An 18,124-nucleotide genomic window follows, 5' to 3' on the forward strand; every position below is an offset into this window, starting at 1 on the left:
AGCAACACACCATCCTGATTTTTCACTGCTGACCACTGAAACATCTGTCTGTGCCTCCACCTAGAGAGTCCCCTAACACAATTGATCTCTTGGAACCAGACATACTCCTCATTGCATTAGGGCCAGTCTAGATCCCAGAAACTTGGGGTTGTTCATGTCCATTCACTAAGAGTCCATTCACCCCCCACAATTTCCAAAACAACATACTTGTTTGAAGTGGGGACAGCCACAGATGATTCCTGCCTACCTCTCTTACCTTTCGTTAACTTGTGACTATATCTGTGCCTTTTCCTCCTTCCTATAATTACCATCCATCACATCCCCTTGCTTTTGTAAATTCTTCATTGCCTCCCACTGTCTCTCCAACCAATCCATTCGATCGGATAGGATTCACAACCAATGGCATTTATTGCCAATATAATCCTCAGTAACCCATAAACTCTCCCTAAACTCCAACATCCGACAAGAGCATACATCTCTATGACTTCTCAATGGTGGTATGAATAGTGGTGTATTGTGGCTTCACAAGGTGTACCTCACTTTGGGAGACTCCTGGTGTTGTTCAGGATATGCTTTCCTCGGAGATTGGGTTTGACCTCTGATGAAGGGCTTTTGCCTGAAGCGTTGATTTTTCCTGCTCCTCAGATGCTGCCTGCCCTGCTGTGTTTTTCCAGTACCACACAACTGACTTAATAATACAGGGAAGGATAAGCTGGTCCATGAGCTTATCAATTGCAATCAAATACACTTCCACTATGCCTTCTGATGCCATCTTCAGCTTCCAGAACTGTTCTGAAGCTGTTTAGCAAGACAGTAGTGCCACACTACATCATGTGGAACATCCTCAAGTTGAAATAAAAACAGAAAATGCTGGAAATACTGAACAGTTCAGCTAGCATCTGTAGCAAGTTATTTATTTGGTGAGCCTACAGATACATTGAGATGAAAGGCTATCTTAGACTGGTCTAGTTTTGAGGCCAGGTGGTACGATCAATGTCAAACTTATCAGCATTCAATTCAACATTGTCTATTGTATGTAATCAGAAATTCAGAAAATCCTGACAGCGTGGAAGCAGGCCATTCAGCCCATCACATCCAAAGTGACCATCAGAGCTTCCTACCCTACTCCTGTAATGCTGCAATTCCCACAGCCAATCCACCCAACCTGCACATTATTGAACACTATGGGTAATTCAGCCTGGATAATCCACCTAACCTGCAAAGCTTTGACCTGTGGGAGGAAACCAGAGCAATTGGACAAAACCCACACGGACAACCCCAATAAGGTGATCATCCCTTTCTTACTTCCCAGTTCTACCCAAAGTAACTTCTCTGGACATACTCCCATGAATATCCTCCCTAAGCACAACTATAATGCTATCTCTAATCAAAAGCGCCACTCCTCTCTTGTCCCCCTTTCTATCCTTCCTCTTACATACATACCCTGGAACATGAAGCTGCCAGTCCTATCAAATCAGGTTGACAACAAACCCTTCATTATAAACAGAGGAAAAAGAAATAGAACAGGTTTTATGCAAATAAAAACAAAAAAAAAAGGGGTGGGTAAAGAACCAAAAAAAAGTCTGGATTGTAGTAGAAGCAAAGAGAGATTAAAAAGATCAAAAAAAAAGGGTTTGCAGCGAGGTTAGAGCAAAAGAAACAAAAAAAAAGCTCAAATGGACAGCAGTCATCTATACAGAAACTAGTGACTAAAGAAAGAAATTAAACAACAAAAAGGAAGGCAAAGATGATAATCTAAAAACTGCTGAACTCCATGGTGAGTCCACAAGGCTAAAAAGGAGTACAGCAAAGAAAGAAGATGCTGTACCTCAAGCTTGTATGAAGCTTCATTGGAACACTAACACAAAAACAAATCAGAGTGGGAACAAGGTGGAGAACTGCAATGACAGACAGGAAATTCAAGGTCACATTTGTAAACTGGGCAGAGGTGTTCTACAAAACAGTTACCTGATCACATGTGGTCACTCTTACATATGTGCGTATCTATAAGAAGTGGATAAAAAGGTATCTTCTAAAATCTGTTATGGTCTTTACTTAAAAAAAGTAAAATTCCTTGAAAAGGTTATCTTACCACAAAGCCAAAGACATCAAAGCCAAGCCAATGAATGTTGCACTTCCTCTGGATATCCTCTTTAAAACAGAAGTTGCTTCTTAAAAATGACCAGGAATAATCCAAAATTAATTTTTTTCTCCACTGATCGAACACCGACTAACTGCAATATGCCACTGTCCTCCTTATGAAGAATAGTTAACTATCTGGTACATCCCACACCTCTGCAGTGAATTTCTAATCTGCCTCACTGATTCCTAAATTTACCAGAGAGAAGCACTTCTTGCATACTGCATGTTTTAGTGATGGATACAAAGCAATGCAGCCAATTAAATTATTTGAAGGAGGTTCCTGGCACACTTACAGATGTCATTTTCATAATGTATTATTTCTTAATAAAGCACAAACTTGAATCTTACCTGACAGGTTACATTGCAGTAGAATGCCAGTTTACAACGACCACACTTTGCCAAACCCTCTTTTCTGGAAGAGAAGAGATGACACATGAACTGGGCAGCCCAAACCATCAGCTGGGTCACAGGCTTTACAGAAGCAGCTTAGTGGTGAGGCTCATGATTTGGCACACTGCAATTCCCTACCTTTTCTCGGTGGAGTCGGAATTGTCTGCACCCAGAGAATCACCAGCACAATGATATCTAGTAGTTGAGGGTTATAAATTTTGTATAACTTATCTTCCAGTGTACATAAAGTCTGACCCAATTTAACCAAGGAATCCCAAAACAGGAAAAACTGAAAAGCTTAGACATATGGAAATGGCAGAAAACACAAGAGCATCTTGGAGTTTCTAGCTCAAGTGCAGTCACCAGTGATTGAAGTATGACATGCAAAAATCAGAGGTGAACAGTGTTGCCAGACTTAGCTACCACTGAACCACGGCTGACAAAAGTGGAAAGCACTCGTCACAACCAGGCATTCTCTAACCAACCTGCTCAGAGATATTACTACACACCCCTAGAATAGGTGCGATTTGAACTCAGACTTTCTGGCTCAGAAGTAGGGGCTATTAGCATTGCGCCAGAACAGCCCTTATAGTCACAACTAGAAGATAGTGTATTTGCATTGCATAATGGAGACTTGCACTATATATAAAGAAAATTACATTGATATTCCAGTGCCATTCTGAAGTAGTTTAAATGGGTCAGGTGGATATAAAAGATCCTGCAGCATAACTTGAAAGAGTGTAAGACACTGCTCCCTTGTCCTATGCAATATTTACCCTTCAACTAGTGTAAATAAAACATACTTGTTCATTACTACATTGCTGTACAAGAGATCTTGGGTTGTGCACACTGACAGCTATTTCCAATCCACCACAAAATTTCTAAGTTTAAAAATCACAACACCAGGCTATAGTTCAACAGGTTTATTTGGAAGTACAAACTGTCAGAGTGCTGCTCTTTCGTCAAGTAGCTGATGGACTTTAGCCTGGCGTGGTGATTTTTAACTTGTTCCACTCCAGTCTAATACTGGCACCACCATGTCATTAAATTTCTAAAGTACTTAATTGGCTACAAATATATTTGAGATAAGAAAGATACAACACAAAAAGGTGAGTAAACATTGTGACAATTCAGGATAATAGCCACCAACCATAGATTCTAATGAATGCAAAAACACAGGGAGCATTCAAAATTTAAAACCTTCCCAAAAATTGCAACTGATGATTTTTAAAAATCAGAGATTGATGGATTCTGATGCCTATGGGAAGAAATCATTCCTATTTACAGAGGGATTGAAGGCTGAAGTGACCAATAATGTGCACAGTACTCCAGATGAAGCAGTGCTCTGTATAACAGAAGCACAAGCTTTCTACTTTTATATCACATTCCCCTCGTAATAAATGATAACATTCATTAGGTTTGCGCATTAAATACTGTACTGCATACTACATGCACGAAAGATACTCGGATCCATTTCATTGCTCTGCAATCTCATGATTTAATCATTTGTAAACAGTTGAGATCCCAGCACCAATTCCTGTGGAACACCACTCATTAAATTCTTCAGGTTGGAAAGATATATGTTTAAATCGCTGCTTTCTGATTACCAGCCAAATACACCCTACACCAGAGATTTTATTTGCTATAGGAATGTTTCACATGGCACCTTATCAAACACCTTCGGCAAATCTAAGCAGTGGTTCATCTTTTCCATAGCATGTTATTTGCTCAAAAGACCTTCTTCAAACATGGTTCACCCTTCACAAAACCATGCTGACTCAGCCTAATTATTTTGAACTTCTCCAAATGCCTTGATATAAATTTCTTTAACAGCATCCCACCCGGACCTAAATCCCTATCTTGTCCCAGTTATCCCACATTTCACATGGTGAATCCACCTAACCCGCACATCTTTGGACTGTGGGAGGAAACTGGAGCACCCAGCAGAAATCCATGCCAACATGGGAGAATGTGCAAACTCCCGAGAGGTAGCCACCCAATGCTGGAATCGAACCCAGATCCCTGGTGCTGAGCAGCAGCAATACTAACCACTGAGCCACTGTTCCACCCACAGACATCATCTGGCCTGCCTAAATCCCCAACCTCAGCCAATGTGTCTCTCCTATTTGAGCCGAAAACATATTGCTCAAGGAAGTTCTACTGAATAAATTTTACAATTCTTTCTACTCCCTGTCTTCCATTTACTTGAACTATGGAAAAATCAATTGGAATAATTAAAAAGTCCCCTAGTACTACTACTTGTACATCTGATTTCCCTTTCAATATTTTCAGATTTATCAAACATCCCCAGTAATCCTCAAGTTTAAAGTCAAAATAATTCAATTTTTGTCTCCTCAAAAAGGATACCCTTATTTCCAACACTACTTTTTGCCACCCCATCTTCCTCCCCATTATCCTTCATTACCGTTTCCAAGCCATTACATCCCTGAATATTATTCCATTCCTTCCAAAATCAGATTCCATTAAAATGTCTTTGAAAGCATATCCTAAAATCATTATAAGTAGAAGTCTTTTCTAACAATGACCAAAGAAATAGAATTAAGAAGAAAAAAAAACTTAAAACCTCTCCACGTCTATGACTGAAATTCTTCTACTGTCAAAAAGGTCCATCAGGGCCAGAACACTCATCAGCCTGCAGCTCCAACACTTAAAAATCAAATTCTGCACCAATGCTACAATTCTGCTGTTCTACTCAAGCGCACAACTTTAAGAGTCCTCTCAATAGTCAATCATAGCAATCTCAACAACATCTAAAAAGGTGTAAACAGTAACCATCCTAAATTTATCTTTCAGCATTAAATCTGGATGGGCACTGATGGGGAGACAGACAAGGTTTTTTCCCTGGGGTGTGAACATCCAAAGATAGAGGGGATAGATTTAAAAAGGGACCCTTTTCCACACAGAGTGGTGAGTGTATGTAATAAGCTGCCAGAGGAAGTGGAGGAGGCTGGTACACTTACAGCATCTGGATGAATATATGAATATGAAGAGTCAAATGGGACTGGATTTAATTAGGATATCTGGTCAGCATGTTGGACTGAAGAGCCGGTTTCTGTGCTGCATACTCCTATGACTCTACAAGTTCCTTTTTGAATAATAAGTGAGAAAGAAAATAGAACGAAGGCTGATATAAGCCTTACAAAGAATTCACCACAAGAATGGCAGATTGATACAAGCATCCGAAAATTTTTATTCTGGAAACATTTCCAGAGAATGAACAGATATACATTTGCTAACCAATCTTTAATCCCAAAATTTCAATGCTCACTCAATTTCTGCTGTAGCAGAAATTCTCTGGCTTTTAAAGAAAATGCACTTTCCCTGTCAAGATGGTGGCACTCCTTATGATCAAATCTGAAAGTAAAGTTTACAGAGAAGACAGGGAAAGAAGTGACTTAGAAAAAAAACAAACATGTCTATTTGCTCTAGATCCACAAAAACAAAAATCAGCATTGCAGTTGTGCATAAGCACCCCCTACAGCATGACCCAATTGAGAACACTGCAGGTGTGCTGCCGACTATACCTGACCATCAACAGCTATAGCAGTAACACATCACTTCCCAGGATGAGGCTGTGTTCAGTTTAAGTTTTTTAAAAAAAACACAAAAGAAGCAGAGAAAAAGAAATTCAAACTGGAAAAGGAATCTGCACTTCAGCTCCCTAGATAACCAAAGACAGAGCTTAAAACAAAAAAGGGGGAGAAAAAAAAGCTGACTGAACATTGTAGTTGAATTATTCATTAGACAACTAAACTGAATATATAAAAAAAGAGCAGAGGAGAACTGAAGAGATGAAGAAATGGAGGTGCTGGAGAGAAGAGGTATCAGGACAGATTAATAGGCAATGTGAAAAGGAAATCCCAGATGACTTGACTCCCCTTGATCAAAAAAGTGTGTTTTGAGGAAGAGTCAGACCAATTAGGTACAATATGGAGAGTTCTTCTGCAGGTAGAGGGTATGGTTGCAATATGAAAGTGAGCACTTTGTTTTCACTGTAGATATAGCTGCCAATGTAACAACAAGGAGACAGAAAGTGGCTGGATAAAAGGGAGGTATTTAAAATGTTGTCCACAATCAAAAGAAGTCACCAATCTGGGTAGATAGCACAAGATGGCAGAGAAAAACTAGTCATAATCTTACAATCCATTAATACGGAGAAAGAGCCATAGATTTGCAAATAGGGCTCGCATATTCAAAAACAGAGAAAGTGAGGTAAACACAGCTATTACCAGTCAATCAAGTGTTTGTGGTAAACTAATACAGATAATATTCCAGACAAAAATAAACTTTCAATTGAAAACGTGTGTCAATAATGTCAGCCAGCATGGGTTTGTTAAAAGCAATCAATCAATCAATCAATCACATCAAACAGAACTGGAGTTCTTTGAAAATCATAAAGAGAATTGAAGGTGGTTTTGAAGTTGATATTGTGTATATCGATTTTCAACAGGTGTTTCGTGAAGTACTGTATAAGCTTATGAGAAAAATTATGTGCAAGGGATTAAGTGGACAGTGGCAATAGTGATATAAAATTGGCCACAAGAAAACAGAATATCGGTAAATCATGTTTTCTTGTGATGCAGCAGTAATATCCCTACCGATGGATCTGGAGGCCAGGCATCAAGTCTAACCTGCTCCAGAGGTGTGGACTAACATATCAGAACATAAGAGAAAAACGGTTTAAAATTTTAGAAAACTTAAAAAGGGAAAGGTAGAGTGACCAGGTGTCAGCATGACTACTCTTTACTTTCTTATGTGGATATATGAAAATGGAACAATTTCAAAATTGCTGGATGATGTGTAACTTACAGCTGCGAGATATGAGCCGAGTAAAAAGGAGGCTATATTGGCAAAATGAGCCAACGACAGATGCAATACAGATATTAAAAGTGAGACATATTGAGGAAGAATGGGGTTGTTAAAAAGGACACAGAATTATTGGCTTTATAACCAGAATTTTAAGTTATCTTGGGAATGTGACTTCGTAGTAGTTCTGAGATTTACATATTATTCGAAACCTGCAGCCCATTCTTAAAGATGGGAGAGTTAACAGCGATCTAGATTTGTTCAATATCTTATCAGTTGCATGACAGTATGATCTTTTACTATAAAGTCTGTCTTATGATCCTGCCCCACTCGCTACCTGACAAAGGAGCAGTGCTCCAAAAGCTGATACTTCCAAATAAACCTGTTGGACTATAACCTGGTGTTTATTTAACTTTGTCCACCCTAGTCTGGCACCAGCACCTCATCATCATCGATTACAACAGCAGAGAAATGGTGTTTATTCTTTCTTAATTCAAAAAAAAAAGGTGCAGCGGCAGTTAGAGCATTGTAGCTAATTCAGATTACCATTTTTTGGCAGAAATGATGTCACTAGGGGCAGATGGCAGAAGACATACTCGAATAGTACGAGTTGCAGAAATACAATTAAGGGACACGTAAGAGAATTTGGGGCTGCTTCTGTTAAAGCAGAAACAGTCATGGGAAGATTTAATGGAAGGGGTTTAAGAGTAAGTGAAACAAAAAGGTCAGTAACTACACAGCAGAGATTTAAAAATCTATCAAAAAAATGCAGAGGGTACAACAAGCAGAATTTAAAAGAAAAAGAAGTTTTAAATTCATTGAAATGTACTGCTTGAAAAGGATGCTGGAAGCAAGTTCAATGGTAACTTCCAAAATGGAATTACATCAATCTTGAAGAGAGAACGTTGCAAAGTTCTAGAGAAATACAAAGAAATTAGGCTAATTCAATAGCTCTTAAATAGCTAGCATAGGCAAAAGACTGCTGCAGCAACCCTGTGAGCCATTACTCCTGCGGGGTTTCTTATTTTCAGGTACTGATTCAATATCAACAGTACTTAAGCAAAAAAAAAGTCAAGCTTTAATACAACTACAAAGCCAACCTGCACTTACAATATGGCTGCATCGATATGGGATTAGGCCCTGCCACCAGAGGGCAATAAATAAAGTGTCCATCTATCAAATGGAGAAAATTCGTAGAATCGGATAATTCAGCCCATCACGCTTGCAACGTGCCAGATCTTACGAACAGCTCCACTCCCTGCTCTTTCCTCATGGCCCTGCTAATTCTTTACACATCAGATATCTACCCAACTCTCTTGAAAATTACTATCCAAACTAACTCCTATCACTAGTGTATTCAAGATCATAACAGCTCTAAAATTCTCATCTCTGATCTGCTTACTTTAAACATATAGCTACTGGCTACCACCTACCACTACAAACATTTTGGTTGTCTGAAATCATGAGGGATTTTAATAATCCAAGTGTCTTATAAAGTTATCTGAATTCTCCCCATCCCAGAATCGTTTTCACACGAGTTCCTCATTTCTCACAATATTAAGAATTGCAACAGCAGTTACCCTTCAGAGCAAGCATTGAATTGGCTGCAAAAGTTTTCAAAAAATCTTTATCATATATGAATCTTCTTTTCACATTGAGAACCCCTAAGTCTTCAATTTAAAATGAACCCTTAGATTCCATACCAGTTGCACAATTTGAGTGAAACCCACTTCAGTTCTAGTTCCGAACACACAATAAGAATAAAAAAAACCAACTTCAAGCAATATAAGAAGCAAGGATCATATTTACAAGAGCCAGTGCTTATACAGAGTTAAAACATCCCATAATGATACTACAGTAATAATTAGACCTGGAAGTACTTATTCTCTGACAATACTTGATAACTTCCACTAAAATGCATCTCCCTCTTTTTTTTGCAGCACTGGCAACCTTTGTGAACTCAGTGTGGTTGCTCCATGTAGTAGGAAGCAGAGTGAAAACGCTGCAGTTATATTATGGGATCCCACTGACTATTGAGAAAACATGGTTCACAGTCCCAGCAGCTGCAACGCTAGAGGTTCCAATACAACCCACATACCGAGCGAAGCAGAGTTCGCAGTGATTCCCCCGTTCGTTGACAGTCAGGACATGGGTATAGGCTGGGCATGTGAAGACCAGCTCTCCGATCGCGAACTCTTTGCGAGCCTGCAGCCCCCGTCCTTTCCCCTCGCTCAGGAACCTCTCCATGGGCCCGGCTGCTGCTACCGCCACCGGCTCCTTCTGCAGCAATTAGAGCAGGCCTTCTCTCAGCCCAACCCTGCTTCAGTCTGTTCCGCAGAGAGCACACTCCATAGCTGCCGGCCTTACTCACACACTCAGCTCCGACCAGCAGCAGCTACTTAAATGGAATCGGCTGAGCGCTCCCTGCTGATTGCTGCAGTGACGGGCTTCTCTGCTCCTCCCCAGGTCCAAGCGCTCGCCTCTATCCACGTTGTTCCTCCTGCGCTAACTCATTTACTTCTTTCTCTCTCTCAATCTCACCGAAAAGTTCAAAACCTAGTTTTTACATCGGTGCAATTTTGGTGCTCAAAAGAAACAAAGTAGGGTATGTTTAAAAACCATGTATCTACAAGATTTAACTTTTTTTTAAAAAAAGCAGAGAGATTCAGAACTTAGTGTTTAAATCGATGTGGTTTTGGGGGTTAAAAGGAACAAAGCGATCTGTGTTGAAAAAAAATGTATATTTAACTTTTTTAAAAAAATATTGGCCTTCATCCTGTCCAGCATGTTCCCCAAGATCATGTTTTTCAATTTTGTTCTGTTCCTGCTGTTTGGGCGGGGGCAGAGGGGACTCGTCGATTTGAGGGAAATGAAAATATGCCTTTGTTTTACACCATCCATAATCATGTCCCAAAGTGCTTTACAGCCAATGAAATATTTTTGACGAATAGTCCCTGGGATGAAGTAAATGGCAGCAACCATTTTGTACATAACAAGCTCTGGATTGGGATCCTCTGCTTCTGTGATGGAGAGATAAAAATTGACCAGAACGCCAAGGTGAATTTCCCAGATCATCTTCAAAATAGAGCCATCGTATCTTTTACATCCACCTGAGAGTTCAGATTGGACCATATTTCATCAAAAAGGCAACATCCACAAAAACTTCAGAACTGCCAAACTTTTTATACAAAAAGCAAATTAATTTTATTCAAAAATTAGCTTCTTTGAAATGAAGACAGTAGGAGCTTATCAACATGTTGAGTATTTTAATTTTACAATGCTTGGGTCATTCAGTGGGACTAGAGTGCACAATTTGCATATTCAGATGAGAGAATTTGATAAGGTTCCCCATGGTAGGCTCATTCAGAAGGTCAGGAGGAATGGGATACAGGGGAATTTAGCTGTCTGGTTACAGAATTGGCTGGCCAACAGAAGACAGCGAGTGGTAGTAGAAGGAAAATATTCTGCCTAGAAGTCAGTGGTGAATAGTGTTCCACAGGGCTCTGTCCTTGGGCCTCTACTGTTTGTAATTTTTATAAATGACTTGGATGAGGGAATTGGAGGATGGGTCAGCAAGTTTGCAGACGACACAAAGGTTGGAGGTGTCGTTGACAGTATAGAGGGCTGTTGTAGGCTGCAGCAGGACATTGACAGGATGCAGAGATGGGCTGAGAGGTGGCAGATGGAGTTCAACCTGGATAAATGCAAGGTGATGCATTTTGGAAGGTCGAATTTGAAAGCTGAGTACAGGATTAAGGATAGGGTTCTTGGCAGTGTGGAGGAACAGAGGGATCTTGATGTGCAGGTACATAGATCCCTTAAAATGGCCACCCAAGTGGACAGGGTTGTTGAGAAAGCATATGGTGTTTTGGCTTTCATTAACAGGGGGATTGAATTTAAGAGTCGTGAGATCTTGTTGCAGCTCTATAAAACTTTGGTTCGACCACACTTGGAATACTGCATCCAGTTCTGGTCGCTCTATTATAAGAAAGATGTGGATGCTTTGGAGAGGGTTCAGAGAAGGTTTAGCAGAATGCTGCCTGGACTGGAGGGCTTATCTTATGAAGAGAGGTTGACTGAGCTCGGATTTTTTTCATTGGTGAAAAGGAGGAGGAGAGGGGACTTAATTGAGGTATACAAGATGATGTGAGGAATAGATAGAGTCATTAACCAGAGACTATTTCCCTGGGCAGAAATGGCTAACACGAGGGGTCATAGTTTTAAGCTGGTTGGAGGAAAGTATAGAGGGGATGTCAGAGGCGGCTTCTTTACACAGAGAGTTGTGAGAGCATGGAATGCGTTGCCAGCAGCTGTTGTGGAAGCAAAGTCATTGGGGATATTTAAGAGACTGCTGGACATGCATATGGTCACAGAAATTTGAGGGTGCATACATAAGGATCAATGGTCAGCAGAACATCGTGGGCTGAAGGGCCTGTTCTGTGCTGTACTGTTCTATGTTCTATTACTGTTAATTACTGTTAACTGATCTCACCTGGATCAGGTGTTAGCAGTCCAGTGAGTTTTCCTGCCTGTGAATAATTGGACGTACATAATGTCCAGTTCTTGGTGTATGGACATGGACTGCTTCGGTATGTGACGAGTTGTGAATAGTATTGAACTTTGTGAAAACATCAGCAAATATCCCCGCTTCTGACTGTATGATGGAAGGAAGGTCATTCATGAATAAGCTGAAGATGGTTGTGCTTAGTACACAACCCTGAAAAACTCCTTCAATGAAGTCCTCACATCGACACCCACATCCCATTAAGACATTTTTAAAATTGTTCTACGCACTTTGTTTCAAAAGTAGGTTTCTTTAAACTTAATACCATGTCACTCACAGATGGCAGTCTTGACATTTGGTCTAAAATTATTAGCTTTTTCTGATATTTCAGCTATACAAATAAAATGCAACTAGATTACCTCCTTCAAATATATCAAGGACTACAGTCAATGCAAACAAAATAATGCCCTAAAATGCTACCCAATTGTACTGATTCATGGAAGATTTTGTATTTGGCAATAAGCAAAAAGGTGTGGGTGGTAATTTGCATAAAAATAAACTTCTGAAGATGTATGCAATTTTGAGTACAATTTGTGGCTCTGCCAACAATTGTATTAAATTTTGAAAATATTTAAGATGAGTATTTATTAATGCCCATACACTAGAATTTTAATGAGCCCCATAAATTGCTCTCCCTTCATTTCAGGAGGTCCTGTAAATGTTATGTTCAATTTAAATGTCTGTTGATTTTTTATCCAAATTACTTGAATCTTATAGATTGCCTCTCTACAGGAAGCTACAACAAGCATTGGCGTGCGCTTGAGTTAAATCTGCATTTTGTTATATTGGAGCTGGTTTCTGGATTTGAAGACTCTCCTGAACTCAAATCGTGTGGTCTTTGCTATTAAGAGTCCACCATACGTGTCAGTATGCTATTCCATTATGAGAGATCTTTCAGCAAATCCTATTACATCCTTACCCGGTACCTAGAAACAGTAATTTCTAATTTGGAATTTTTGAATAATGATCAGGAATAAGATCCCTGATTTGCTTGCTCTTTCCTACTCTCAGGTAATAAGGCCAATAAGGAATATCTTCGTCTCTCCTCAGCTGAAGACACTTTCTTCAGCACAGACTGTGGATAGAATCTAGGATCTTTCTGGTCAACATGACTCAACATCAATTGACTTTAATCAAGTGAATCATTGGAAAAAGAATACTTTTATTTGAACAGATTGAAGAAAGGGTCTGCTGTGAGGGGAGTGACTCCTGGCCAAAGAAGCAGGTATGGAGATGAAGGCAAAGGAAGAAGAGTTCAACTTTGTGTCCAACTTGAAATGCTTTTCTGGGAAGGATCTGAAACGAACAAGACTAAATTTGGAGTCAGTGCAGAAAAAGTCAAGAAATACTGAGTGAAGGCATGATGAGTGGACAAATTGTAAGGATGGATGGGGTCAGAGGTAAGACTCCAGGAGGGAATTGTTAGCTTTGAATTCTTGAAGCTTGTGCTCCTTGACATCTGAGAGAGCAGAGAAAAGATTTTCATTAAAGCATCAGCTGAAGAAAATAATGTAATAGAACTATGCCCTAGAATGGTTTTGAAATGCAGCAAGTCAGTGTTGCTGAACAGAAAAGCTGAGAATGTGCATGGTGATAAACACCTATAAATGTGGTTTATGGTTTTCCATATGTTAGCTTGTGTAATATATACCCCAGATAGTCAAATATCTTAAGAGTTTGTTTACAAGGGTACAATATCAGAGATTTTATACACATAATGTGATTTCTGTGCTTACCTGGTCACTCAGTGGTTAGCACTGTGTCTCACAGTGCCAGGGCCCTTGTGTTTGATTCCAATCTTGGGCTACCATTTGTGTGAAGTTTGCATGATCTCCCTGTGTCTGTATGGGTTTCCTCCCACCGTCCAAAGATATACAGATGAGGTGGATTGGTCAGTGGGTTAATTATGATAAATGTGAGGCTATGGAGACAGGATAGACGTTCTTCAGAGGGCTGGTGAGACTCGATGGGCCAAATCTGTTATCTGCACTGTAGGGATTCTGTGATTTTGGATATTACTGTACATTATATACACAAAACTGACTGATTGCATGACACAGGTGAGGTGGTACTTTTAGACCAGAATGTCACATGCTCGATACCATGTAACTCTTTAACAGGTACAGGCGTGGTCAATGCCATAATTCAGCATTTCTCTTTTTTTTGTTTAGGAGGAGGATTATTTTATGATATATACAAGGATACTTATAAACAGCCTCTATGTTCTGAAATTATGTAGTAGTTAACGTAGATTACTGTTTATCAGAACTCCTATACAGTTAACTACTGTATAGGAGTTCTGATAAACAGTAATCACAACTTAGTGATGTCGTTTCAAGCTGCAATGTGTTTGTTGTCATGGATGGATGTGTATTATATGTTGTAGATGCATGACTGTTGTTTGGCATGGTACCTTCAGTATTCAGTTGTAATCCTGTTTTTATCATGATATACAATCTCATGGATTGTTTACAGTCAAAAGGAGGCCATTCAGTTCATATTATCGATGCTGGTCAACAAAGGTTGGGTTAAAACAGAAATTGGTGGAGAAACTCAGCAGGTCTGGAAGCATCTTTGAAGAAAAAGCAGCGTTAATATTTCAACTGCAGTGACCCTTCTTCAGAAATTTGGCTACACTAATCCCATTTTCCAGATCTTGGCCTATAGTCCTGCAGGGTATGACAATGCAAGTGAATATCTCAATAGAGATTCAATGCTTTGAGAGTTTCTGACTCAATTAACCTTTCAGACAGTAAGTTCCAGACATCCACCAATCTATGGATGAAAAGAAAACTTAGCCTTCTACTTCTTACTTTAAATCAATATCCCCTGGTTATTGACCCTCCAGTAACAGAAAAAGTGCCCTGCTATCCAACTTGTCTCCATTCCTCATAATCCTATACATATTAGTATCAGGTTTCCTCTGAACCTTTGCAATGATAAGGAAAACAATCCCAGGCTATCCCCTCTAGCCAAGGCAGCATTCTGGTAATCCCTGTCTACACCCTCTCTGGTGCAATCATATCCTTCTTATGATGTGGTGTCCAGAAGTGCACACAGTACTCCAATAGAGGCTTAATTAGCAGCTTAATCAACAATTCCAACACAGCCTTCCTATACCTGCACTATATGCCTCAGCTTATAAAGGCATTGGTTAATTTTACTTGCCACTGCTCTGCTAAGCTGACCAGAGTATCCTCCTCACTATTTACCACTTTACTAATTTTTGTGTCACACATAAACTTCTTGATCATAGTCTCTTCATTTGAGTCCAAATTGTGTACATCACAAATAGCAAGGGGTGCCACCACTGCAGAACCCCACTGAGAACACACAGTCGCAGAAATGATACCCTCTGCTTCCTGCCTCACAGCAAATTTTAGATCCAATATGCCAGTTTGCCTTGGATCCCATGACTTTTACTTTCTGAAACAATCTGCCAGATCAAAAATATCTTATCAAAAGCCTTACTGAAGTCCAAGATGATCACATGAAATGCATTAGCATAATGCATTGATCTATCATGCCACTTTGCCTTAGATGCCACGGGCTATTAATTTCTTTGTAGTCTGCTATGACAAACCATGTCAAATACATTACTCTTATCAACACTTCTGGTTACCTCCTTCAAACATTTTCTCAATGTGTCAAACACAATCTTCCCTTAACAAATCCTTGCTGACCATCCCTGATTAATCCATGTTTCTCTATATTCTGTCCCTCAAAATTCTTTCTAATGATTTCCCCACCACTGAAGTTAGACTGACTGGCCTCTAATTTCCTAGTCTATCCCATCCACCCTTTGGTTTTATTTAATAGGACAAGGTTAGCAGTCCTCCAATCCTTCAGCACCAACCTGTGGCCAGAGAGGATTTGAAAATTATTGCCTTTCCCTTGTCTCCCTCAACAACCTGGAACACAACTGAACCAGGACTGTGGATTTATCCATTTTAAGATTGCTAAACCCATTAGTACTTCCTCTATGTTATTTCGGTCCACGATTTCACAGCTCTCCATTCCGATATTTATATCTGCATTATCCTTTTCTACTGTGAAAACTGACACACATTAGATCCTCACATTACCTCTCTGGTCCCTAATGAGCCCAGTTCTTTCACTAGATTTTCTCTTGCTCTTATATATTTTGAAAAAAAAACCTTTGCGGACTTACCTTTATTCTATTTTTGTCACGCACTCTTCTAGATTTCCTATTAAAGTTCCTAACTGCATTTTATTTACTCTGCTGTATCAAACCCTTGGTATCTGCCTTTAGCTTGACCATTGTTCATTACATTGTATGATCCAGGCTGCACAAAATGACATAATGTCTTTCCATGGATCCAAGGAAATCCCAAATCAAAGGCCTTGTTCCATTTCCAGTTTGGACACCTATCTGCATACTTACCGATCAGACTCTTGTAATTTTTACCCCTTCTTTCCAACAATCTATCATGAACATGTGGTTGGGATGTTGAGATTGTGGGAGCTATGAACCACACGGATCTGTCACCTGAACGTGAGGGCTGTTGATAAAGGTAACCCATTGTCTGAAGGGGTAGTGTGTGAATTTAACATAGCTATCTATAAATCTTGACTAAGTTGCTTGATATTTCATGATAATGGATTTTGCAGGACAGAAACTGTGTTGTGAAAAAGTTCCTACAGAAGGTAGAGAAGATGTAACAAGACATTCAAACATATGGAAAGCCCAGAGATCACAGAGCAAACATTCTTTCTTTCACTGGCATCAGGTCATTACAAAGAGCAAGGGAAATTAATAATAAAAAGGAAACTGCTTACAGTGCATACATGGAACAAAATTTTTATGTTATATTAGGCTGCAGATTGCTTTGTCTAGCTACATCATAACTTTCCCATCATTCCTCCTTTCACCAACAAAAACCTTCATTCCCAGCAAGAGGCCATTTGATTGACTGCTTTAACTGCCATCCCTCACTGTCACCATCTACTGGTTGGAGGTCCTAGTGAACTGCTCAGCTCCCCGAGAACCCCTTATCACCATTGCCACCTATTGCTGAAAGGTCCATTAAAAGATGTAGAAAACCCTATTTTCGGCACATGGCCAGGAAGAGTACACTACTGCCACCTTCAGGACAATTGCCAGACACAACTTGCGAGGCACACCAAAAATATTGAACATAGCAATCGGCATGGTAACAACCAATTGCACTTGTACCTTTGATATGTCACATAAAAGGGAATTTGGTGAAATAGTCAGTCACCAGAAAGTAATTTGGCTCCGTGGATATGAGAAATATCAATTTCAAGCTTGCACAATGATTCCGAGGGAATCTAATGTGGAATGAGCGTAGCTTGGGATTGTTAAGTTTGATAGATATGATATATTTTACACAACTTGATCAGTTGATCGATGCCCTTATTAATGTTGAGCCACTGTATGGATTTACTTTATGGATATGCACCAGTGAGACCTACATGTATTGTCTTGATTAGAGCTTGTGGAGTTGCAATTTGTTTACCTTTGAAGGTGAGTGTTGGAGAGGTCTAGTCAGTTAGGAGAAAGTGAGGACTGCAGATGCTAAAGACCAGAGTTGAAAAATGTGATGCTGGAAAAACACAGCAAGCCAGGCAGAATCCAAGGAGCAGGAAAATCGACATTTCGGGCATAAGAAGGGCTTATGCCCGAAACGTCGATTCTCCTGTTCCTCGGATGCTGCCTGGCCTGCTGTGTTTTTCCAGCATCACATTTTTCAACCAAGGTCTAGTCAGTTTCTGAATGACCAGAAAGAACACATTAGCTTGTGGAGATGTTGAGGTCACAGGATGCACTAACCATAGAATAGGGTGGACAGTCATAGACTTGACTTTCTTCACCTCAAGGAAAGGCCAGATGACTGTGATGTTAGATCAGATGGCAGAATTTGCAGTCATTTAAAGACCTGTTCCTTGCTGGACCTTGTGGCCAGTCCTTACCAGTAACTGTAAAAATGACCATTACTGTCAATACTTTTACCTCTCTATCCTTCCAGGGCACTATTGGTGACATAACCAGAATCTTACAGTTGACTACACATAAACACGTAAGACAGGTTACTGATGGATTATTGCCCGGGAAGTCAATTACGTGAACTTCACCTGCAACAACAACGGATCTTTGGGTTTGCAGTTCTGGCTGCTTACCACAAATCCAGGATGATAGGAACTTGAGACAGTTGGCAA

At 39.9% G+C, this 18,124-nt stretch overlaps 1 protein-coding gene across 2 annotated transcripts in view; it reads right to left on the reverse strand.

The window, feature by feature from the left end:
- smyd2a (SET and MYND domain containing 2a) overlaps positions 1–9,851 on the reverse strand; it is a 56,459-nt gene extending 46,608 nt beyond the window's left edge. For both annotated transcript variants that reach the window (XM_060830893.1, XM_060830892.1), the window contains exons 1-2: positions 9,458–9,851; positions 2,491–2,554 (exon numbers count right to left, since the gene is read on the reverse strand). In XM_060830893.1, the coding sequence (XP_060686876.1) occupies positions 2,491–2,554; positions 9,458–9,606 (213 nt within the window). In that variant the 5' untranslated portion in view covers positions 9,607–9,851. The remainder of the gene's footprint in view (positions 1–2,490; positions 2,555–9,457) is intronic.
- Between the last annotated feature and the right edge of the window lie 8,273 nt (positions 9,852–18,124).

The sequence above is a fragment of the Hemiscyllium ocellatum genome, chromosome 10 (assembly GCF_020745735.1).
Source record: "Hemiscyllium ocellatum isolate sHemOce1 chromosome 10, sHemOce1.pat.X.cur, whole genome shotgun sequence".
NCBI classification, from domain to species: Eukaryota; Metazoa; Chordata; class Chondrichthyes; order Orectolobiformes; family Hemiscylliidae; genus Hemiscyllium; species Hemiscyllium ocellatum.